Source organism: Chaetodon trifascialis, chromosome 5 (assembly GCF_039877785.1).
Source record: "Chaetodon trifascialis isolate fChaTrf1 chromosome 5, fChaTrf1.hap1, whole genome shotgun sequence".
In the NCBI taxonomy this organism is placed as follows: Eukaryota; Metazoa; Chordata; class Actinopteri; order Chaetodontiformes; family Chaetodontidae; genus Chaetodon; species Chaetodon trifascialis.
Genome location: NC_092060.1, coordinates 23,645,397 through 23,670,354, shown reverse-complemented (window position 1 = coordinate 23,670,354; position 24,958 = coordinate 23,645,397). Strand labels below are relative to the sequence as shown.

General features: G+C 39.8%; 1 protein-coding gene and 1 pseudogene across 1 annotated transcript; one reads left to right on the top strand and one right to left on the bottom strand.

Annotated features, from left to right (window-relative positions):
- Positions 1-1,243: 1,243 nt before the first annotated feature.
- Positions 1,244-3,217, top strand: LOC139330986 (uncharacterized). Its single transcript, XM_070962218.1, has 4 exons — positions 1,244-1,286; positions 1,544-1,873; positions 2,025-2,393; positions 3,060-3,217. Exons 1-4 carry the CDS (start codon positions 1,244-1,246, stop codon positions 3,215-3,217), a joined length of 900 nt encoding a protein of 299 aa, XP_070818319.1.
- A 2,173-nt stretch (positions 3,218-5,390) lies between these two features.
- LOC139330985 (uncharacterized) lies at positions 5,391-18,394 on the bottom strand (annotated as a pseudogene).
- Positions 18,395-24,958: the final 6,564 nt, after the last annotated feature.

The following is a 24,958-nucleotide window of genomic DNA, read 5'->3' as shown; positions in this document are numbered from 1 at the left end:
AGAGCCACCTTTCAAGTCGAGACACACTGGTGACTCTATTTTTGAGTTTTTCAAAATCTGAGCCACAACACCACTGCTAGAAAAAGCCACTAGAGTTCTGAAGTAAGCACAGGGGCTTTCATGCTCGATCTGTTTGGTGTGGTGCGTTTGATGAGTCCTCATACCTACGCAGCAGAACAAGTCATTTGATGTTGCCTTGATGGCAGAACAACATGCCCAACAAACAGAAAAGGTCACATGTCAGTGCCACCAATGAGCATTTCTTCATCTGCCACCTCGAGGGTTAAGGTTTGAGTTACAGCCAGCTGCATTATGGTTAAGGTTAGAGGAGATCATGGGAACGGGATGCAAACGTTGCCCTGTCATCCAGCCGTCCACCCCAGTTGGTCGCTATTTTATCTGCTAATCTGAAACTACATCATCCTGCTTTCCTTTCCCTTTGCCTCTCGGAGGGGGCTGTCATGATTCGCGAGGCTGCTTGTCAGAAAGGAGGAAGCTGTTTTAAGCATTTGAACAAATGACTGATGAGGTGAGATGAAAAGTGACCAAGCACATTTACTCAAGTACTAACACTTCAGTATTGTCATCTTATGTTACTTTATACCTCTAAGCCACCACAGTTGAGAGAATACTCTACTTTTTACTTACTTATACATCACATGTATTTGACAGCTGTCACTGCAAGTTGCATTTTTACATTAAGATTTTACAAGACACATATTTGAACTATGATAAGGTTAGAAAAAATGACACGTTTAAGGATTAAACCAGTATCCATTATTTTCTAGCAGTTGTCCCATAGAGACATCTCCCCTTTAAACTTTGCTGATAGTTTCATAAAAGTATCTGAAATTCTGCTCAAAGTTCAGAAAATGAACACATATTTGTGTAACAGGACTTTTTTATTTTCTCTCTCCTGTCGCATTAGTCACCATTCAGCGCCTCAGATTTGTCATGTGACCTTGGTTGGGGTTCACCTATTATACGTTCCTCCACTCAACTGGCCATAAATGCTAGAAAACATAATGATGCTGCAGCTCTGTATTCTTCTCGTCTATTCGAACTGACCTCAAAACCTCAAAAGCTGCTCAAGATCAGCGTGACAGGAAATGTACTTTTGAAACCGGTCGACTGTGATAACAAACGTGGATGCACCAGGCAGTCTGACCTGTCCCCACCTTCTTATATAATCAGTTTGCACTTTGAAAAACCACCAAAGATCCTAACAAGAGCCAGCATCAAGATGATCCTTTCTTGGATAAAACTGTTTCTTCTCCATCAAGGATGTAAGTCTGTCTAACTCTGTCCAAACAGTTTTTATTCCAGTGTTTTATTTTTGTTCTTTGTTATTTTCTGCATGTGTTAAGCAAATTATGGCCCTTTTTCTACTAATAATTTGTATGTAATGTAACCGACTCCCACCGACTTTATGCTAGTCGTAGTTTCAGAAATAAATAATGTGTTCATAAGTGTTTTGTGCTATCTTCATTTTGTAATTAGACCCATATACCCATTATAAGTTCTCTCTTGTCTTTTAATTCAGATGCACAGATCTCCGTGACCACAGTTCAACTTGGTGACCCAGTGACCTTCACATGTTTGTTCCGCGATTTGGAATCCAACAATGTACGAGTCAAGTGGTACAAGCAGACTGTTGGTGATACTCTTAGATTAATCACGACACTGATGAAATCTACTGAAAGTCCCACATTTGAACGAGGGTTTCCTCCGTCACGATTTGATGCAAACCACTCCTCAATCATGAGCGCCCTTACTATTTTGGAGACAGTGGAGGAGGATGAGGCGGTGTATCACTGTGGAATCATTGCCTGGAATAAGGATCAGTGGAGCGGCACGTATTTGTCCGTTAAAGGTACTTTGTGTCTCTGTATAATCGTGTGTAGAAACACAAATATCAGATTTTTTTTTGGTGCCTCAACATTGTTAGATTCGTTTTAACATTCCAACTTAAATTGCATCAGACAGACTTCCTTCCACAGTTCCCACTCTTTTGTATTTCACAGGAAACATTCAGAGGACGACAGACTACACTGTTGTCCAGTGGCCGACGGTGTCTGACCCAGTTCATCCAGGAGACTCTGTGATGCTCCAGTGTTCGGTCCGCTCTGACTCTGGGAAGACGTCCTGTCCGGGTGAACACAGTGTGCTCTGGTTTGGAGTCAGATCAGATAAATCTCATCCAAACATCATCTACGCTGATGGAAACAGAACCGATGACTGTGACAAGGAACCTGATGCACATTCTCTGACAAAGAGCTGCGTTTACAGCTTTTCTAAGAACATCAGCTCCTCTGATGGTGGGACTTATTACTGTGCCGTGGCCACCTGTGGGGAGATATTATTTGGAGATGGAACAAAAGTGGACATTGAAGGTAACTATCATCGTTTAACCATTTGCCCTTTTATTGCCTTCTAAAGGTTATAAAGATGGAAGTTTTAAAATGCGTAAATCCTGATTTATAATCAAGTAGAGCTCTGATGCACATTTTAAAATGAATCTCTGTTTAGTAAATCCAAGTTTCTTGATTTAAACCAAAATTTGATAGAGTTTAATGAAATAAAATTAAATAAATAAATGAATACATTTGCTCGGCTGGTTTGTATCCCCTAACAAAACATTGCGTTGTTTGTTTGCGAGCTGAAAAGTTAATTAGCGTGCTCATGACGGCTCGGCAGAGAAGCTGTAATATCTCCTCCTTTGAGAAAAAACTTGCTGGATTGCTGGATTTATGGAGCAATAAGGCCAAATTGCAGAAGATATTAAAAAAAAATTGTCCCATCAAATAGAAATATTTCATACACATCTCATCCCAAAGTCAACCTGTCAAATTTAGACACTTAAGAATGTAAAAAAGAGAAAAGTAAAGTTATGTGAGTTTGACCAATGTATTTTGAAATTTACATATTTAAGTGTTAGTCTTAAATAGAATTAAAAAAAAAAAAAAAAAAAGTGTAATCAAATATTTAAGTAAAGTCGTCTTTTATGAAATTACATTTCATTCTCTACAAGTCATCGTTTGTTTCTTTTCATGTTCCAGGAACCGGCTTCTGGTCCTTTGATGATTTACATGCCGACGGTATGATTCTGTTTCTGATGTCCACTGTCTTAGCTATAAGCCTGGTCGTTATCGGCATCCTCATTTACGCCATCAAGAAAAACAAGTGCGATAATTGCAACGATAAAGGTAATAAGTAACGCTTACTGGATTACATTAGCGTTGATTTTAAACTAGTCCACCTACATTTATTCTTTTATTTTTCTTATTTTAGCTGCAGTTTCTCTCCAAGAAAATGTTGCCAAAAGGAATTTCAAGGTAAAATCAATTTAGCAACAAGGTCATGATGCATTTTGATTATTTGTCTCCTCATGTAATGTGTGATGCATTTCCTCAGAGAGACGGAGACACGTGGATTTATTCTGCTGTCGTCTTTATGATGATGAAAACTGACAGCGGGGGGTCGAGGGACGCAAAGGCAGCGGACAGAGAGAGGATCTACTCTGCTGTCAAGGCCTTTGGGTTGGATTAGCAACTGAACTGGACTGTTGGCGCCATATGTGACAGCTGATGTCATTCTTTTGAAGCTGAATCCTGTTATTATATGAGGCTCTTATGTAAAATATGATATATGTTTTGATTTAAGGTTTTGAATTCGGTGACACACACAAGCTGTGAGTGAGATTAAAGTCCTAAGTGGAAAGGTCCGTTGATTTCACAGTACAACAGGAAAAGGTAGAATTACGGTGCTGATTAATAAAATGCATGACAGGAAGTACTAACCAGTCAGAATGAAAAAGGAAAAAAATGGCAGTTACAGGCCTGGTGCATCATCACATAGTTATCTTTGTCTAGAAACAGAGACCACAAGGCAGGAAGCTTTCAGGATGTGTGTGTTGTGTGTGGGTATAGTGAAGGTGTTAAAAGTTTAAGCACATCACTTTTTCCCTTATCGCTGATGATGTTTGACCAAATGCTTGTGAAGGTGTGAACATGATTTTGAAGTTCAGAAATCCACGTCAGCGTACTAAACTCTTTTCCTGTGCCAAACTGCTGCTGTGTGTGTGTGGTCACCATTCAACACAATAGAGCCTCATTTAACAATGCGCATTCAATGTGCGTTTCTGACTGTTTATACCGAGGCGAACAATAGGAATTCAAGGGAAATGAATAGTTCAGTGTGGTTGGTGTAAGGAACAGAATATCCTGCATTTAAAGGACTTTTAGACTCGAGTGATGTATTTTTGTGTTGTTTATTATTTAAAAAAAAAAAGGTACTTTGATTCATTACTGTTTTCATCTTCAGGAATTATCCATACACTGATGGTTTATATGTGGTTGATACAGTTCACACACAAAAACACCTCAATCTGTCCATCTGAGGAGACAATGTAAACAGCCAAACCCACAAAAATACATTAAAAGCACTGTGATTTACTGCTGCGGCTATGCCCGACAACACATTAACAACCCAACTGACACACTGGTATTACTCCTAAAAAAAGGTTTTATGTCTGACTCACGATGTCTGGAGGCCTGCGGCTGTTTTCACACATTGCATTTGGTTCTGCTTGCAGCTCTTTAAATGAGGATCTGCTTTCCTCTGACTGTTGATTCATTTAGCTCCTTCTAGGAACAATATGCGCACGCAATGATCATTTATCCACTGAGTTTTTGTGGACTTCTCTCTGCTTAAAAGCTCTGTGTTCAGTCTCAAAAGCTGCTGGGTGCTGTTTATTAAATGGACACATTCTGAATGATTTCTGTCCACTTCATGTCCTTTTCTGTACAAATTATGGGATGGCAGTTAGAAAAAAAGTCAGTGTAGAACTGTAAAAGAGTCATTGCAGGGTGTGTGCAAGGTCCTGTGTTAAAATGATATGAACAATCCTGATCATAGACAGACACACACACACACACACACACACACACACACACACACACACACACACACACACACACACACACACACTCTGGGTCAAGTTGATTCTGTATGCAAACATTTATAAAAATGCTGTTTGAAGTACAACACAGCAATAAAATAAATGGCATAAAAGTCATTTTATTAGCAGCAGTAAGATGCACCAGCCTTTTCAGTGGATGACGTTCTTATTATATTCTGTCCTGAGTTTTTTAAATTCAGCTCAAGTCACGCTCTTGCAGGCTGACTCATCAGAGCTTAAAGCAAAATATATTTAAAAAATCATTTTTGATTGGATGGGCCGGATAATGCATCAAAACTTTTTGGGACTGTGAGGTCAGAAAAGACACCAGGCTCTCGACACATGCATTGTGACAGCCATGCAGAGATGAGCAAAGCCAAAACTCTACGAGGGGGTGCAGAGTTTGAGTCCCACGCGGCCCCCCCTCGGCCTACCGAGAGGGGGGGTGCTGTGTGTGGTGGTCCACTCTCACGGCAGAGTACACACACTCTTGCGGTGACTCTGTCTTCTTCTTCTCTCTCTTCATTTTTCTTGAGGAGAAATCCAGTGCTGCATAGTTCACGGCCTCTGTGTCCTGCAAAGAATAGTTGTTTATTAATAAGACATGTTTTATAGATTAGGACTGGAAAATCAAAAACACTTAATCGCAGCCAAGTCTAGAATACACAGGATATGATCAGGCGGGGGTGGTGTTAACTTAGTTAACTGTTATGTCTGAAAAATAGTAGATGGTGTGTCGTTTAATTTTTAATTAAACGTTTTTTTTTTTTTTTTTATTGACATATTTACCGGGTCAGCTGACGGCTCCACAGTGGACTTGTCTTGTCCAGGTTTTTGGGAGGCACTCTTTGTTCCTGCTGATAAAAGCAAAGCCTTCAGAAAGTGTGAGCACGCTGGGAACTGCTGTCATTTCAATGTGACCTCTGTCAACGACTCAAGACTTCACATTTCAGCTGCGTGCTGAGTTTTATTTGATTGGTAAGCTATCTATGAGTTGAGTTTTGTTTATTTTCGTTTTTATTTATGCCTCCAGGCTCAGTGTGACATAACCACTTCACACTAGTAGAATGTAATAATGGATCATTTAATGTGATCAGTGGAACAGACCTGTGTGACACACATATATGTTAATTTTCATCACAACATTTGTCAAATGAAAACAGAAAATTGTTTATCACTCTACTTCCCCATTCACACTGTCGCTCACTGAAAGGCAGTAAAAAGGTATTCAATATAGGCTCTTTATACTACACAGATATACTTTGATACTGTGCTTATCTTTGACCTGTTAAAATTGATTATTGCTTGGTGTTCTCACAGTTTGCCCACCCCATAACTCTTGATCGCAGAATATATCTCAGAAAATATTGTATTCTATTTTTCCTCATTTAAAGTGAAACTGTTAACTGTTATTAGTAAGTTTGCAGAATATGATTTTACATGAAAAATTACTTGTGTTTGCAGCACATTTTATTGTGATTGCTCAGCGACAACTCAGTTTATTTAAATGGTGACAAAAGGAGTATAAAGATATCTCATTACTTACATTTTACCTCTGGTGCTGACAGCTTTACATACCAAAGTATTTAAGTACAGATACAAATTATGTGGTCCCATCCTGAAGATGACATATGTGTGGATGTTTAAAATGATCTATTATTGATTCAAAGTGGCAAGCATTTTCTCAGAGGCCCACAGTTTATATTTCTGGAGCTAAAACTGTTGCAACTATCTGTACGTGCTTGACAGAGACAAAAGGTTCATTCATATAAATAAATACAACTGTAATGGACACGTAAGGGACATTTTTGAAGCTACGGTTTACACAATGCAATGTCATGAATTCAGACTTTTATTAACTAAAATGACAAATACAGTCAAAAATGTTCAATGTTGGAACAGGAGCATAAATGACTGTGTAATAAATCAGCACACATTTGAGGAACGTACCTTTGCAATGTTCAATAAGTCTCCTTCGAACCTTCCTCACGTAGAAAATCAGCCCAACAATCACAGCCACACAGCAGGCCAACAGCACTTCAAGTGCAAGGACAGCTGGGTCCAGTTCTGGTCCTGGAATTAGAAAAAGAGACACCAAAAGAGACACCTCGTTCATGTTTGTTTATGTCAGTGACTACATGGAGCAATACTAAGAGTAACTGTACAAGTAGCTCCTTCCTTTACTTGTAGTTTTAATCATTTTCTTTCATTTAGAATCAATGAACAGATACAAGAAAGGCATGAAAAGAACAATTAAAAAAAAAATACTTCTTCTTACATGTAAAATATCTCACATCTCTCAAAATGTCTCACTTAAACATGCAGCTTCAAAAGGGCGTATCCACATTGAAAACAACACCCATTAAAACAATTCTGAGGTGCAGGTGTGATTTATTGATATTCATTATACAATTTCGCAGCAAGTTTAATGCATCAAAATTAAAACCACATGATGGTATAGTTGTTAAATCAATTGTGAACTACAGTTTTTTCACAGCAGACATTTTGACTTGGCACAGCAGGACAAACAAACACAGGCAGAGCTGATAACACTGATAATAGATCTGTGGCAGAGAGCCAAGAGCTGGAGCAGTTCAATGGCATCAGTTACATTAAGCTGTGATATGTGAAAACGACCGCCATGAAAAAAGCACATTGACTTTTTTAATCTGACTGAATCAGATCCAACCAGTTTTAGTGGCTGAGACATATTAAAATGACAATTCAACATTAAGGACGTTAAAAACATACTTGTGTCCACTTGAGTTCCTTCACCGAACAGGATCTGTCCACATGTGGCCACAGCACAGTAGTAAGTCCCAGTATCAGAGGAGTCTCGCACAGTTTGGGACAGACTGTAGAGGCAGCTCCTCCTGTTTTGTTCATAACTTGTGTTCCTGTGAGTGTAAATGAGGGCTGGATGAGATTTTCCTGATCCAGATCTGAACCAGTACACGCTGTGTTCACCTGGACACTGGACTCTGTTGTCTTTGTTCTTGGAGAGAAGTGAACAGCTGAGAGTCACTGAGCCGCCCGGCTCGACTGATGCCGTTTCTGGACTCTGATTCACCTTGATAGATTTCTGCTGTTTAGTATCTGTACGATTCAGTAAGAAAAATGCATCACAAGCAGCTCACAGTCTGAATTACTTGCATGACATGAATACGTAGTGGTGACTGTCAGGGTCATAGACATGGAAAGTAACACATTTTACCGTTCACAGCCAAGAAGGTGACATTAGCAGCATTTGGTGAATATGCCGTTCCGCTTCGACAGAAGTATGTTGCTTCGTCCTCTTTGCTTACATTTGTTATGGTGAGCAAATAATGTGCGCCTTCGTCTGTGACCTTGAAACGTGACTTGTGAAATTCTGCACCAAGCGTTCGTTGGTTGTAAGTTCCAGTAGCAACAGTTTGGACCATATCTCCAAGAGGCAGCTTGTACCACTGAAAGAATCTGCCTTCGCTCTCAGCAATTGGACATTGCAAAGTTATGCTGCCGCTGACCTCGACCACAGCGTAAGACATCTGGTGAAGACACTCTGCAGCTTGAATCAGGTCTGAAGAAAAGGGACAAAAGCAAATTTACAAGACAACACACACAAACATTGAAAAACATAAAGAATAGACTGTGAGTATGACACAGATCAATATAAACAATGATTCTGTCTAAAGTTCCACTTACACACTGTGCTAAGCAGAATCAGAGCAGCCAGTCTTCCAATCATCGTGGCGCTGCACCCGTCTCTTGCACAACTGATGCCTTCTCACGTAAAGATCATCAAAGACAACTATGTGGAAATCGTCCTGATTGGCTGCAGAAAATGCACTTCCTCTTCAATTTAGCAAATCCATGATCCATTTCTACAACTCTTACAGACACATGAATTGTTTGTTTTTTACTGAAAGAGTAGTTTATATTTCCAAAGCAGTTTTCTTACACTGACATGTTTACTGTGGTTTATGAGAATTGACATGTAATGATAATATTAATGAGTTTCAAACACAACTCCACATTTTATCAACAACAGCATGTGTAAAGTGTTCAGTAGCTTCTAGCTGGAGGTTCCTGCGTTACAGACATCAACCCCTGTGAACAAGTTTGTTTACAGCCTGATGTCTGTCACAGAGTCGTCTGCCTAATGTCAGGCTCCTGTGCTGGAAACCTAGTGTTTATAAAGGCTTTTCAAAATGGGTTGGTTATATCAGCACCTTAATTTAACGTGTAAAACATCTGTCAGAGCCAGTGTGAAATGAAGCAGTGTGACATGTATGTATCTAGCAAAGCTAAAAGTAGTGAACAACATGGTTTCTCAGTAAGTTGTAGCCTAATTTCTATTCTGCAGCAAGTGTGGAGCATGTCAGCTGTGCCACTCCACCCTGTATGCATGTTTTGTCTTGACTGGTGTTGTGTCATTTCATCTATTTCTTTTTTTTTTATGATGAAGGACCACAATGGAAATAAGCCTCTTAGGAATCTCAGTGTTTCGCTTTCCTGATCTTCACCCTCTGTAACCACGCTGCATGAAGACTGCAGGAATAAATCATTTTAAAGTGGTTCCCTCTGAATGTTCAGAAGCGTTGGCTGTGAACATAATCCCAGGTTTTAGGATCATCAGATATCAACTTGCTGTTGTTCGATCAGACTGATGGAAATCGGTTCTTTAATTTCACAAAAATCATCAAAGCCCAGATTTAATACTCCTCAAGGCATTTTGCTAAAGACGATAGGATATGTGTACAATGGTCACGAAGCGGCAGAATTGTTGCTTCTAATTTCATCATTGATTTATGCGTCTATCTCACGCTAAGAATAAAAACCTTAGATATAGCTTAAGGAAGCCTTGACATAACATAGGCACCAAATAGACACAGAATATATCTACTCTCACTTGTATTTATATCCAAATGTATCAGAGAGTACATGTTATCGTAACTTATAAAAGTTCTATTAACTAAATGCTATATTGTTCTTATCTGTGCCTGTGTCTTCGCTCTCTGCTCAAACACAGTATGTCCTCAGCACAGTGTGAGAGGCACCAAAAGTCTATCACAGTCTATCCCTGCAGTGATGTTTAATGTAATTAAAGCATGTGTGAGTTTACAGTTTCTGCTTTTACAAAATGTTAAAACTGGCGCATTGGCAGTAATTAAAATCACACATCTGTTGGACATTTTTTAAATTATTGGACTTCTCTGAGAGACACTGTTCGTGTAGGAAATAATATTTGGGTAATAGTTTAGATAATAAATAGTTGTCACAGGAATGAAAAACAAAGGACAGGCAGAAACAGATTTACAGGTATTTAAAGCTGTTGTCTTTATTTTTGTGCACCATAATTAAAGGAGATAACAGAAGCAGAAAGCTTTTTTGTTGTAAGTACGCTCAGTCTGTCTTTCTGCATTGACTTAAAAAGACTGACTGGAGTGACTACTTTGTCTTTCTTGTTACAATTCATGAAGACAATTTGCATTCATGTTGTGAGAACTAAATGCAAAGCCACAAGAAGCCACACTGATGGACAAAAGCAGTGGCAGCCTTAGACCAACCACCAAGGTTGTTTACTGAGAAGAGGCCTGACTACGGGCCTGAACAGGATGTGCAGTGAGGTTAGGGTGCAAAAAGGAAGAGCTGCAAGGGGCTAAATTTAGTTTAACCAGTGGACCTGGTTGCTTAACTTTTACTTGCCTGTGTATGTGCTCGTTTATAGCGTAAAGCGCTGTGTAAAAATGATATTGTCAAAGATTCGACCATTTGCATGTGGTCTTTGTTTACATAGCTCACTCACTGCTGATCTTTCTTTCCCGCTCATTCAATTCACTGAAAACTGCACGAAGACGGTGCAGCGTTCAGTTTTGTTGTATTTGTGTGACTTAACTATGCAATGTACTCTGGAGCAGATTCGACAGAAACAGTTTGGTGCTTTGCTTATTTACTCAATTTCAAAATTCAGATGAGAAGATTGACAGCACTGGAGCAAGGAGGCAATTAGCTTAGCTTAGCATAAAGACTGGGAACAGGGGGAAACTGCTAGCCTGACTCTCTCCAAAGTTACACAAATGCACCTACTAACAAACCTAAAGCTCACTAATAAGCACATATCTTGTTGAATCCGAACATATAACAGAAAGGTGTTGTTTTAAAGAGGAGGTTCATGCTGTAAGTGTTTTCCTGATGAACAACAGAGATGTAGTGACTTCTCAGACTCTTGATGCCGTTGTGAGGTCGTCAAGACAATCAGTGAAGACACAAACATGCAGGGCAGATGGATAAATTGTTTGTCATGCTGCAGCACATTTGAAACCACAACCTGTCATTTTTACATTTCTGACTCTTGGCTGATAAAACAAATGAGATAAAGTATTCATCAGTGAGCTTTAAAGACAGATTTTTCAGCTTTGCAGATAGGCCAGCTAGATGTGTCCAGTCCTTTATGCAAACTAAGCTTAGCTCCTCCTGGCTCCAGTTCAGTACTTTTGCAAAGAAAGCCAATAAGCACATTTTCCCAAAATGTTTCTTCATTAAACTGCCAAACCTAGGAATTCTCTTCAGCATTAACACAAACATTATTTTATTTGCACTGTGCACTACTGATCTGTGAACTTGTGCACACTCCAAGGAGCTATGAGAAGTTTTAATAATAATATTTATGGTCACATGGTAAAACTAAGTGTGTGTCAAAGCATCTCCTGCACTTTTTCTACACATCATACGATGCAAACACAAAGCCTTCTTTTATGTTAGTGCAGAATTTCAACATGGATTTGCTCAAAAATGACACAAATTTAACCTTGAGGACTAATTCAAGATTCAACGGAGCATCAACAGAAATATCCAGCCATATTATTTCCATTAGGCATCATCAGCAAACATGTCTCTGGACGGCATCAGTCCATCCTTTCTGTAAGTGTAAATAAACAATGCACAGCTACTCTCTTGTAAAGAGAACAGCGTTAATGCACACTTTATCCATGCACTACATGCTGGATGGCTTTCTTACATAAAGCTTCTTTACAATCAGAGGATTTCATCCAAACAGACGTCCAGTCATTGCTGCTGTCGTCTCTTTTTTTCTCCCTCTGTCTTTCCATTGTAGAAAAATCCAGTGATAGAGAAATTCGATGCCTCTGCGTTTGCCATCCTGAAAATAGTTCAGATTTAGTTTAGATGAAGGCAGGACAAACAATTTGACAAGTCCTTCAGAAAACAAGCCAACCAAACCAGCATAAGTCAAGGCTTGGCAACATTATTTGTAGAGCGCCGTTAATGCACAGCGGGAATACTTAATGTAATAATGCTCAAAAAGGCACAGTTAAGAGGAATGAAAAACATTAAAAAAAAAATTTTTAAGGTTTTAATGGTAAGATTTTAAAATTACAGATGAAAGGCAGAAAGTGCATAAGAGCATAGAAATAGCAGTTGAACTGAAAAGTCTTTAGCTTGTTTCTAAAAGTCTTTACAGTTGGTGTAAATCTGGGATCTTGTGGTAGTTTGTTCCAACAGTGGATGATATGATAACTAAATGCAGCTTCACCATGTTTTATTTTAACTGTGGTCACAGTTAGCAAGCCTGTTCCAGATGACCAAAGATAATAACTGTACCGTACATGAGCCTGAAAAGTCATGGGGCGTTTGATTCAAGACTTGAGGTTCGTGGCACAGATTTCCTGATTTCTAAGACAAAAGTGTCACCAAATCAACTATTTTTCGAGCACTGCATATGCACAGATGGTGGCTGCAACACTTCACATGAGTTTGTGAGTCCTACATGGCTTTCGCTTGTGTGCATGTGGGTCACAAACACGCCGTGTTTTATGTGTTTTATGACTTGCATGTTGGAAGTTTAGTGGTAAGGGCTGCTGGATCAACAAATCTGGTATCAGCGATTCAATCTGTGGTGACCTGGATCCTTGCCCTGTATTTTTTCATTTAAAAATTTTTTTAAAAACCCTCAAAAACAAGTTAGAGTACATGCTCTGTTTTTGCAGTGCTGCTAAACTTACCTTCAGTCTCTTGAGAAAATAAGAACGGCAATCACAATCACACAGAGGCTCAACAGTATGCCGAGGACAATGTAAGCTGGATCCCATTCCTGTCCTGAAATGAAAAGAAAATATCAGCCGGCCTTTTCCCTCATCCGTGACTTTCAGGAGGCTCAACACAAAATAGCTTATATGCTGCAGAAGGTATGATTTAGTTGATCAAATTCTGTGAAATTAAAAATATTAATGACTTTGAAGATCTCTGAACATGGTGACGCAAATGAAAATAGGTTAAAAAAAACTGAGCGCACCTGTAATGCTCCTTATAATTTCTCATTATACAAACAATTGAGTAATATATTTATTGTTAACCTTCTTTTCTCTTGAGGATAAGTTTGACCAATCTGGGCTTTGTTTACAACATGCTGACCACTGGTGTTTCTCGCCCTGTTTGACCAGTTTTAGGTCATCGCATCCGACATCTCAACATTTACTGTGATGAGTGCCAAGATTTTCTCATACAACTGCAGTTATTAAAAGGTCTAATAAGACATCTAAAGTACTAAACTATTTTTGTGAATAATTGAAATGCAATTATCAAAAAGAAGATATAAATATACAGTTATTTCAATGCAGCTGTAAAGTCATACTTGTCTCCACTTGAGTTCCTTCACCGAACAGGATCTGTCCACATGTGACCACAGCACAGTAGTAAGTCCCAGTATCAGAGGAGTCTCGTACAGTTTGGGACAGACTGTAGACGCAGCTCCTTTCCTCTTCTTCATTGCTGCTGCGAGTGTAAATGATGCTTGGATGAGATCCTCCTGATCCAGCTCTGAACCAGTACACGCTGTGTTCACCTGGACACTGGACTCCGTCTTTGTTTCTGGAGAGAAGCGAACACTGGAGAGTCATCGAGCCGCCCGGCGTGACTGACTCAGTCTCCGGACTTTGTTTCACGTAGACGGACTTCTGCTGATTTTTATGATCTGTGTGATTCATAGGAAGGCAGGAATTAGTGAGTGGATTGTTTGACTATTGATACAGACATGACAAAAACTGTCATTGAAAGGAACATACTTTACCATTCACAGCCAAAACTGTGGCGTTCATAAATTTCATTGCGTATGCTGTCCCTCCTTGGCAGAAGTATGTAGCTTCATCTTCTTTGCTAACATTTTTGATGTTGAGAGCATGCACAGTGTTCAGGTTTATCACTGTGAATCTTGCGTTATTGAATTGTCCTTGAAGTGATATTTTGGAAAGAGCTCCTCCAGCAACAGTTTGGACCATATATCCAAAGTTCAACTTATACCAGTAAAAGAACCCCGTGTTATCGTCAGGGACTGGACAAGTCAGAGTCAAATTATCACCAAGTTCAGCCACAGTCAGAGGGATCTGCTGAAGAACATCGGTGCTTTGAGTCAGGGCTGACAAAAAGAGACCAATAACAGGGTTACAAGAAAACAGGACAAAAACAGTGAAAAAAGAATATTAAATACAAATAGTTTGTCTAAATGTCTGTATGCCCTGAAGTGTTTTTACCATATTTCTACACAGCGTTCAAAATGAATAAGTACATCATTATGACCACAGTAGTACTCTGAATCTGAGACAAAAAGTGCACTTACATAAACACAATGTACTGAGAAGACTCAAAGCAGCCGCTCTTCCGATCATTGTGGCACAGTGACCTTCTTTTGCGCAACTGATGTCTTCGCACTTGAATGAAATATATAGACATGAGGTGTTGACATAGTAGAAGTGATTAGCAATTGGCTGAAACGCAGGCAATGCACGTAGTGTTAAATCTACCAAACCCCTGATCACACCCTCTTTTCAGTGAACTTCAGGTGAACAGCACTGATTTGGAAGTGAAGATATGCTAGTCTGTAGATAATAGACTGAATTACACAAGCAGTGATAATGTGACTTAATATGTGGTTAACATTTTGTACATGGACCTTCGTGTGGCGTTCAGCACAGTGTCTCTAGGAATGGCATCAACGTTTGGTGATCCTGCAGATCGTGACTTAGGTCTGGTGCAGAGCTGGGGAAGGAAAGCATTTCCTACGAGCACGTTGTAGTAATGTGATTACTTTGTTCAGTGATTCATTTCTGTTGCTGCATGTGTTAAATGTGAAATATGCGGCATAATGTTGAGAGGGATTTGGAGTTCTTTAAAGCTGGGCAGAGCAAAGAAAGTAAACTAACAAGTTATTAGTAAAATGGTAATTCCTGGTTGTACCAATGAGTAATTAGTAAAGTAATGGGATTACAGTCAGGGAGATGTCAGTAAGGGTGTGTGGGTCAGGGTGGTAGAAGAGCCTCAACCACATCTGACTTTCATGACCAGTTTGAATCCCATTTTTTTAAACCCTGATCGACCTGTGTTTTATCTGCCTGGCCCAAAAATGTGTTTGACTGAATGTTATTAACTGTGAGCTGGAGCTGTAGTATCCTGCAGTATCAACGGTCTGTGTAGCCATAGAATCCAACCCAGTCACCAGAATTGATGTTGGCATTGTACGTTTCTGCAAATACGTTGAAACTTTCCGTTTCTTTACATTCAAACTTTATGTTTCAATCTTGTTGCTGTGACAACGCTGTGGTTTAGGTCAGGTTAGGTTTAGGCACAACAAAGCAACAGACACATGGCAGATTGTGGTTTAAAATCAGACATCCTGTTTGTGAGATGTCCCTGTGAGAAAACTGCATTTGGAATAAAGTGCTTATGAATCTAAAATATTAGAGTTTAAAGAGTTTAAATTTGTCATTATGGTTAAAACTTTACTAAAAATCCAGGAGAAGGAGAGAGAAATAGACAGACCCTGCAGTGATTTTGAATAAATGACTGTAAATAAAGATGGAGGACACGTCTCCACTTCCTCCCACATGACAAAAATTAGGCAGAAATATTCCTGGACATGAGCGCTGCCGTCTTGCACTGTTGACATCATTGGGAGCCAGAGGCTGCTCAGTAGTGATCAGGTGATTGACCCACGGTATCAAAGTCCCGCCCATACACCTGCCAACCCACTCGCACCAGCTGTCAATCATGGCATTCCACTCCCATTTTATCGCATCTAATAACTAAAAAAACAGCAAATTTCTCACAGAAATTAACAGCACATAAGAACTACCTACAAGGACAGAAACCATTTTTGGGAAAAATGTATTTTAGATTGTTTTAGCTTGGCTCATATCCCATCTGCTAACATGGAGGGAGGAGCTATCATGTCATCTAACTTTAGAAACAGTCATTGTTTTGAATGTCTGCCACAGCATCCCGCAATTATAGATAACATAACAAATAGAAGCTTTTTATGTTGTGAGTACATTCAGTGTATTTGTAGTTGCAGGATACTTTGTAAAGGCAACGTGCTTTGAAAACAAGCGAAGCCACATGCAAGAGACAGAAGCTGTGGCAGGCCGTTCCTCTGCCTTTGACCAACCGTTGAAGCTGCTTACTCAGATGAAACTTGACTATGGGCTTCAACAGGATGTGTAGTGAGGTTAGAGGTACAAGAAGGGAAGCGCTACGAGAGACATCAGAAGATGTTCTACATTCTGGTTGGTTGGCCTCTGTGAGCTTTACTGTGCCTAAAGTGAGTCAAGAAGAGGTGCGATAGCGGGAGTCAAGCTTATTTAATGGCAATGCATCAGTCATTAGTTCCACATTAAAGAAAACAATTTGTTATTCCTCATTATGATGAATGGATTTTTAAGTCCCTTAAAACACAAAAACAGGCATTTCTTTATTCTAACCCTGTGTCGGTTTGCTACATGCGCTGTGCATCACACTGCAAAAGGAGGAGAGGTGAGGTTTGAGCCAAGTTAACCACACAGTGATAATGTGTCCATCCTGTCATCCTGCTGAGTACATGTATCTGAAATCTAAAATATTAAAATTTTCACCAACGTTTAGTGTAGTACCGACAGAGATTCTCTTTCATTCTCTCCTCTCATCCTTCCATCATATCTACTCCTCTCATCTTTCTCCTCTCATATCTTCTCTGATTCGAACCTAGTGAGTAGAATGGGCTGTTCGCTAGCTAATGCACAGAAACTGTGCTAGCTAGCTAATGTTCTGACAGGAATTTAGCATAACTTAAATAATTAAGGGGGAGATTGAGCAATTATGAGGGGCATGGTGATTGTGTATTTGGATATCTTAGTCTGCCTGACTCATTTACTACATTTACATGCAGTCAATATTCGGGTTATGGTCAATATTCCAGTTTCTGAAACATTCAGAATAACCTGTTTACATGCATGAGCAAACAGAATTATTCCTGTGTACATGGTAATTGTAATCAATTGGGATATCCCGATCAAAACAGCAACGGAGAATGTCATGACGCAGTGCACGTCATTTCAGCGGTGTTTGATCTGGTCTGGCGTTACAAACCGGCTTCGCGTAACTTTTCGCTCACCTTCTTGTATGTCTCGCTATCCCGGTACTTTCTACTGTCTACAAAAGACATGATATTCATGTCTTTCACCACACTTATGAGATGACTTGTCTCCTCCTCGCTCCAAAAGTGTGGTGACATTGGCTCTGAAATATCAGTAGCCTAACTGTGCTGTGTATTGATAAATCTGTGGCGCTGTCCGTGGTGCTGAAGTGGCAGACAGATTTGTGATTGCACCTTTTCTCTGTGGCCCACGTTTTATCACTTTGGTCTAGGAGCTGTAATATTCTACCCTCTACCACCTACTCCCACTGGGCCTTTCCCTTGTTTAAAATGAAAAGATCACCAACTGACGACAATCGTTCATAAATCATTTTAATGGATTTCTCAGGAAAATCAGGAGAGTCACTGTAAGACGGCATATGAAATATGTGGTAGTCCTCGCAGCTTGACTAAAAGATGCAGAAGAAGAGGCCATGGCTCTGCAGCAGTAGGCGTAAACACCACTATGCTGCACCTCCATTAAGATCTGGGTTGGACCTGTGAATGTGTAGCTCAACCCTCACTGACTCCATGAAGTACTGTGTCACTGACCAGGTCCTGCACCATCAAACTACTGTCATACCACGTGCTATGCTGAAGAAACTTCGTAAACTCCCCCTCCCCCCTTCTAGAGACTAAAATGTTGAAAATGACAGGAAGAAAAAAAAGGAAATCACACCTTATTTTAGCGGCCCAACCACAGCCACGCTCAACTTTCCATGCATCGTTTGTTTGTCTGTTGTGAGCTGAAATGCATGTGAACACACACTCACACAGGAAAATACTAATTTATGTGTCACAAAGCAAATTTAATTTATTTGAATGACATTTTACAGATGATTGACTTCGTGCATATTTAAGTGTACCTTAAGGGGACTGAGACAAGACAGTATCAAGGAACTAAACTGCAGTGTGTTTATCTTTTGATGAGTGTGGGGTCTTGTTGTTCTCGATGGTATTTAATTGGGAAGAGGACAGATGACTCACAGCGCCATCTAGTGCTACAAAATCTTAACACACAGACAGTAAATGCAGAAGGCCACAAATAATGCAGCAACTGCATTTTAAGGTCATCGTTGTTAAGAGCAACGTATCAGTACAGTGCCTGTCAAGCTTTAGCCATGAAGCTACAGGAAGATCCACTGGCAGTGGAGGCAACAATATTAACATACTTACATATAAACACTCCTCTGGATGCCCACAATCTGCAATCACAGTCATGATTGAGTGAGGCTGGACCAGCTCTGAATCAAATATCAAATCACCAGAAACACACTGAAGTCCGCTATGTTAGCTGTTGCTGATGTGCTTCACAGGAGAGATGCTGTTGAGGCCAACCGTGAGACATGAAACAAAAGCCTGCTGTTGGTTTTGTTTAATTTGTTTAGGCTGGATCGTTGGTTGCAATTATTTCCTCTGCGGTAGTACAGTCAAATGCCAACATAACGAGAGGCCAATCAGATTACTCTGAAATAGCCCCCTCCCTCTTAATATAATTATTACTGTGACTTGTTCCATAGTACAGTCTGTATTGTACTGCAACAGCTGTGTGAGGCGGATCAACCAGAAAATGCTGATCGTATTTTATTTACTGCTGATGCTCATAGTGGGGCGTAAGTATATGATAAAGTTTCAGATTTACTCCTGATATATATTTAAAGTGTTGTCATTCTCTTACAGTAATTTAGAAGAGATTAAACATGATTCTGTCTCTGATTTTAATTTAAATTAATGTCTTTGCAGGATGCACAGGTCAGATGTTTGAGACAAAGACTGTTGGTGTTGGACATTATGTGAGACTGACATGTAGCTATGAGACCTTTGGAGGTTTGGTTTGGATCAGACAAGTTTCTGGAAACCTTCCTGTGGTCTTACGAAGAACATTTAGCTCTCACAGTGTTGATCCTGATGTTACAGCCACAGAGGAGCCCGGAGGATTTGTTCTGCTTATAAAAAGCGTGAAGCTAAGTGATGCTGCAGTTTATTACTGTATGAAAATACAACAAATTCCAGTATTTTTGAAAGGAATAGACCTGAGAGTTGAAGGTAAATACAGCTGAAAAAAAGACTGATTTCTCAGATTGCTTCAAATGTTCATTGTGATTTCCTTCCTTGATCTATAGAATTGGCACACGTTTATGTAACTCATTGAAATGTAAAAAAAAAAAAATTAAAAAAATGTAGAAATGTGTCTCCTACATGAAAATTAGTGCTTGAAATGTTTAATTTTTAACCTGATATCACTACTGTCCCTCCATCTGATCCAGTCACTCCAGGAGACTCGGTGGCTCCTCAGTGTCCAGCCCTCTCTGACTCTAAGAACGAAACCCGCCCAGGAGTACACACTGTGTGCTGTTTCACATCTGGATCACATCAGTCTCACACAAGTTTTAGTTACGTTCAAGGAAACAGTGTTGAAGACAATGAAATGAACCCCGAAGGACTCTCAGCAAAGAAATGTACCTTCAGCTTCTTCAGGAACGTCAGCTCCTCTGATGCTGGGACTTATTTCTGTGCCAAGGCCACATGTGGAGAGATAGTTTGTGGAAACACATCAAAACCCAACAGTGAAGGTAACTGCAGCCCATCTCATTAATGGTGAAACCAACATAATTGAATATTTAACTGGAAATCAGATAGAGTCCATTAAGAGAAGCTGTGACAAATATCGGAATCGTACTGTTTACACTTTTACTAATTATTTTCATTATTTGTTCTTGTTTTTCTGATCTTTCAGCAGTCATCATGTGGGATTCTAAGAGAGCCAGTACATTATTGTTTTTACTAGCTTTGGCTATAAGTCTTATTATTATAGTTTTGCTTGTTTGTCCCATGAAGGCTTGTGATCGTCACACTGGTAAGTCAACTTCACTGGATTCACGTTAGTGCTGAGTATCAGTCAACCCACAGAACCGTTCCTCTTTAATTTAGTCATTGAAAAAATCTCATTGTTTGGGTAGCAGGCGCTGTAACCACTGGTGGACAGCAACATCAACATGTAAGGAAGTTAAAGGTAAGATTAACCTTCTTAAAAAATGTTCCTTTTTTCTTTTTAAATGCATCTTTCATGATCGGCATCTCACAGAATTTTTGTTGTATTTTCCCAGAGTGGTAAGGGCACATCTGTTTATTCTGCTGTCGTCTTTACCATAATGGAAACTGGCAGAGGTGAAACAAGGGGTGCAAAAGCAGAAGAGAGAGAGAGGATCCACCCTGCTGTCAAGGCTTTTGAGTTGGATTAGCCATTCAGTCAATTCCAGCAAAATCTGTCAGTGCCTCTAAGTTTGATGTTTTTCATCCCCATGAGTCAAACAACGAGTTATTACACCAAATCAGAGTGCAGAAAACAAAGACTCAACAAGTAATTTTGAGCCTGCTTCATTTTTGACTTAAAGAATGTCTCCTCTAAAAATAATAAACCTCCAGAAACATTGTGATCATGCTCATTTAAAACTAATGTCTCTAAAAACTAAAGTAGTCATGGTTAAAAAAAATAAGGAAGTAACTTTATTTTCAGGCTGGTGTGTCAGTATAAGTAACTTTATGCAAAACAAACATTTTTTATGTCTGAAAATGGGCAGAATTAATGAAAAACTTAACAAGGATCAAACAGGCCAACATTTATGCAAGCTCTTAAAGTCCAACTGAAATCACATTTAAGTCATCACTATATTCTAAAATCGCTGCATTTTTTTTAGTATATTCCTGATAGTTTTTTATGATTAAAATGAAGAAAAGAGGTTTTGAGGAAATATCAGAATTGCTGTCGTCTCAGTGTCCCAGTGTGTTTGACTGACAGCAGCTGGCTGCCACATACAGATGTTACTCTGAAGCGAACAAGAGAACAAACTTGTCGCCTGCATGTCATTGGCAGACCGTGTGTTGTCAGTGCTATTGAAGACCAGCATGCAACTGGACTGAAGTGATCTCTGCAGGCATGTTTACCTGCTGTTTAATGTGCTGCAGCGAGTTAGCTGAGCTAGGTGGAGGATAAGATGTGTGTTCATGTGTCTAAGACTTCAGCTGTATCGAAATAACATCTGCTGAGAGAAGGTATTCTGTTGAATTCATGCAAAAAAGGAGGCACCACCATGAAACGGAAGTGAAAAATATAAAGATTATTTTGTTCCTCAAAAGCATATTTATGCTATATAGCATTAAAGTGCAGTAAAATTTCAAAATGACCACAATCAGTCCACACAGACAGGTTTTCAGGTTTTAAAAGCATGAATTTTGATATGAATCCATGTTGCAGTGGACCTTTATGCTATCTATACTCCTGTAAATGAATGAGAACTTGTGCATGTTTTTTTTTCCTTCATGTTATTGTCAGAACACTTCATGTGGATTCAACAGGTCAACTCTGTGCAGTTCTCTGATAGCATTTAGTGTCAGTTTCATGTGGACATTTGTAAAGGCAACATTCTACTCAATGGATTTCCCCTTCAATAGACAAATTCTTGAAATTATTGATAAAAAATGTAAATATTACAATAAATATCATCAAGCTTCTATGACAATTTCACCAGCATACTGTGTGTACATTTCTTGTAGCATTTGTGATGACTGAAGCTGCTGTTATTTCGTATGTGAAGACAAAATAATTTTTTCTTTTTATGTCAATAAAACATCAAAACCAAGCAAAGGTCCACAGACATTTTGACAACATGTAACCTGACAGAAGTACTCGCATACAGGTCATGCAATCGATTAACAAAACAGCTGGACTCCTCGAGCTGTCCTGCAGACTCGTGAACAAAGCGTGAAGAGCTGTTTCTTGTCACTGTGTGGTGGCAGTTGAGGGGTGAGCTGATGCTATCTGTAGAGATGTGGGGAGCAGTGCTCAGGCCTGTAGACCAGAGTAATGCTGCTTGTGGTAACCTGTTCTAACAATAGAGGACACATATTCTACAGTGCGACTCTCTGTTCTTCTTTCCTCTATTCACTTCCCTTGTGGAGAAATCCAGTGCTGCATAGTTCACTTGCTTTGCGTCACCATTGTGCAAAAAATCTATTCAGCATCCAACAGCAGTGTTCAGAGAGAAACTTTTAAGCTTCACAAAACTCTGTAAAAGCCCTGTGCATGTCTGTAGCAAAGCCACATTCAACCGCTACACTGACTGACAGAGGCTGCGGTGGGCCATCTCTCCGCCCTTTGACCAACCATCAAAGATGTTTGCTCAGAGCAGAACTGACTGCGCTTCAACAGGATGTGCAGTCAGAGTAAAGGTGCAAGGACAGAAGAGCTACAAGAGGCATCAGAAAGCTCGTTTCAGTTGAACTTTTAATTATTCACCATTTAAAATTACATACATGCTTTAAAAGGTTGCTAATTGAAAAGTGGGCAAGTTCAGACAGAGGTCAGCTCAAGGTCACGCTGACACCTCAGGTCATTGAGCGTTTCGGCTTGACTGCTTTTGGACTGGAGGAGGAAACCGGTGCAAGCAGAAAGACAACATGATTTTCAAACAAACTGGTCTGGAGTCTGGATTCAGAGCCACAACAACAGCTTTCTTACTTTAACATCTAAATGGTAAAATTTGGATTTGCCTGTTACTGGCTGATTTGGTCTTGATTGACGCAAATCTCCAGCAGAGGGTAAATTCCTCTGTGCTGTATAGGCTATTAGGGAAGTTGGCTCAAAACATTTGGTTTGTGTTAAAGTTCTTATTCTTAATATCGTAACTGAAATGAGCTCATTGCTAATGTGGCTAACTTCAAGAGAAGAACAGGGCTGGCTTGTGTCTGAGAGAAAAATGACTCTTAAGGCTACCAAAGCTTTTTTCTAACAGTTCAAACATGAGCTTTTACCACAAAGATGTGGGTGGGACCAGTGAATGTAGACCACTCCCTCCTTTTTCAGCAACTACCAATGAGAAGCAACCAAACCGCAGAGAAGCGCAATGAAAAGCGCTGGTGACATGGCATGACTGAGCAGGCGTATGTCCTCCCTCTGCACGCTCGAACTGCTCCTCTGAGGTGTTGTCGTGTTAAATCGGAACAGTAATGGTGTCACACCACTCGCCTTGTAGAGAATGTAAAACAGCAGCGATCAAGCCCGCGTTCCTGACACTAATACTTACAGCGAGACAGGAAGAAAAGACCCCACTGAGTTCACGCCTTATTTTGATAGCCCAACCACAACATTGTCTAACTTTCCATGCATCATTTGTTTGTCAGTGAAGAGACCGTGTGCACAACTTGAAAGCACAAAGCAGGTACTTACCACAGAGCTTTTATTTTGAACAAGATTTACAGTTCTTACCTCCTCTTCGTCCACCCTCCTTTATATTTAACTGTGTGTGCATGTGTGTGGGATTGTTGTTTTAACTGTATGGTAATCTTTTGTTGTTATAGTCTCTGGTGTTGGAGTACATTGCATTAGATCGTCAGGTTTTCTTGTTCCCTATTATTGTGAAGGGATTCATCATATGTTGGACAAGCATGTCTTTATGTTACTGCAGTTACCTTAAAGCAAGTAAAAAGCTCCAGTTAAGATCAATAAAACTCCAAAAGTGAATGTCTGTTACAGCCTTCTGGTAGAATGCTGCTGTTACTGCCTCTCACCTAATGCATGTGGTTGTGTTGGGATATGCCTCTGCCAGCTAAATAGCAATGAAGCACGTACTGCACAGTAAATGGAAGTTTGTCTACTCATGTGTTTCACTTCAGATGACTGACAGGCAGAGTGGGCAGATTATCATTTGTTATGAGGGGCATTTGCAATGATAGTTTCTTCTCTGGTTAACTTTTAACCGTGCTAGCGTAGAATGGCTCTCGCAATGGCGTTACGTTCTTAAAACTTGCTCAGAGGCCCAGTCCATCCAGAGAGGGATTGTTGATTAACTTGCCGACCACTGCCAACAAGCCAAGAAGTCTCTCCATCTCCATCCTTTTTACACCGTGGACCCACCATCAAACCTTAAAGGCTTCAGTGAATCTTGAGCTTGTGAACACATCCTGCTTGTCTAACAGGCCAATAATAAAAGTAATAACATTCATAAATCAAAGCAGCAGTACAATCACTACCAGAAATAATAAACATAATGATTAAGCACCTTCAAAAGCAAGAGGTCAATTGAGCAATTCTGCAACAGGCCCGTTGTGATTAATGCTAATATTCAGTGTCAATGTGTGTGTGATGCAGTGCCAGCATCCTGTCTCAGACTAATAATTATATTTCCATTTTTGAAACCATGTCAATATGGATTGTAGTTTAATTTTTAAAATCAGAACAAAGATAATGTCAACAGATCTTTTGTTTGCAAAGTCTCACCTAACAGACCGTCTGTGTCGACTGTGTCGGTTGTAGGAACCCACCATGGGAACCAAACACCACCGTGAGAAGACAAAGGTGAGCTGTTGGTGTTTCATGTGTTACAGTCGGAAAGTTTTTGGTTAATTTCCACTGTGGTAGTACAGTGATACGCCAACGTAACAGGGGGCCAATCAGATTGTTGTAAAGTTGGACCCTCCCATTTGATATGCCTACATTAAGGCAAATGGTCTCATGATACGCTCTGAAGTTACTGTAGTTTCTCTGGTGGAAGGAACAGAAA

Excerpts from the sequence above, each read along its gene's own strand:
- LOC139330986 (XM_070962218.1), top strand. The coding sequence starts at position 1,244 with ATGATCCTTTCTTGGATAAAACTGTTTCTTCTCCATCAAGGAT. Across the intron at positions 1,874-2,024 it reads CACGTATTTGTCCGTTAAAG|GAAACATTCAGAGGACGACA; the intron begins GTACTTTGTGTC and ends TGTATTTCACAG. Across the intron at positions 2,394-3,059 it reads AACAAAAGTGGACATTGAAG|GAACCGGCTTCTGGTCCTTT; the intron begins GTAACTATCATC and ends TTCATGTTCCAG.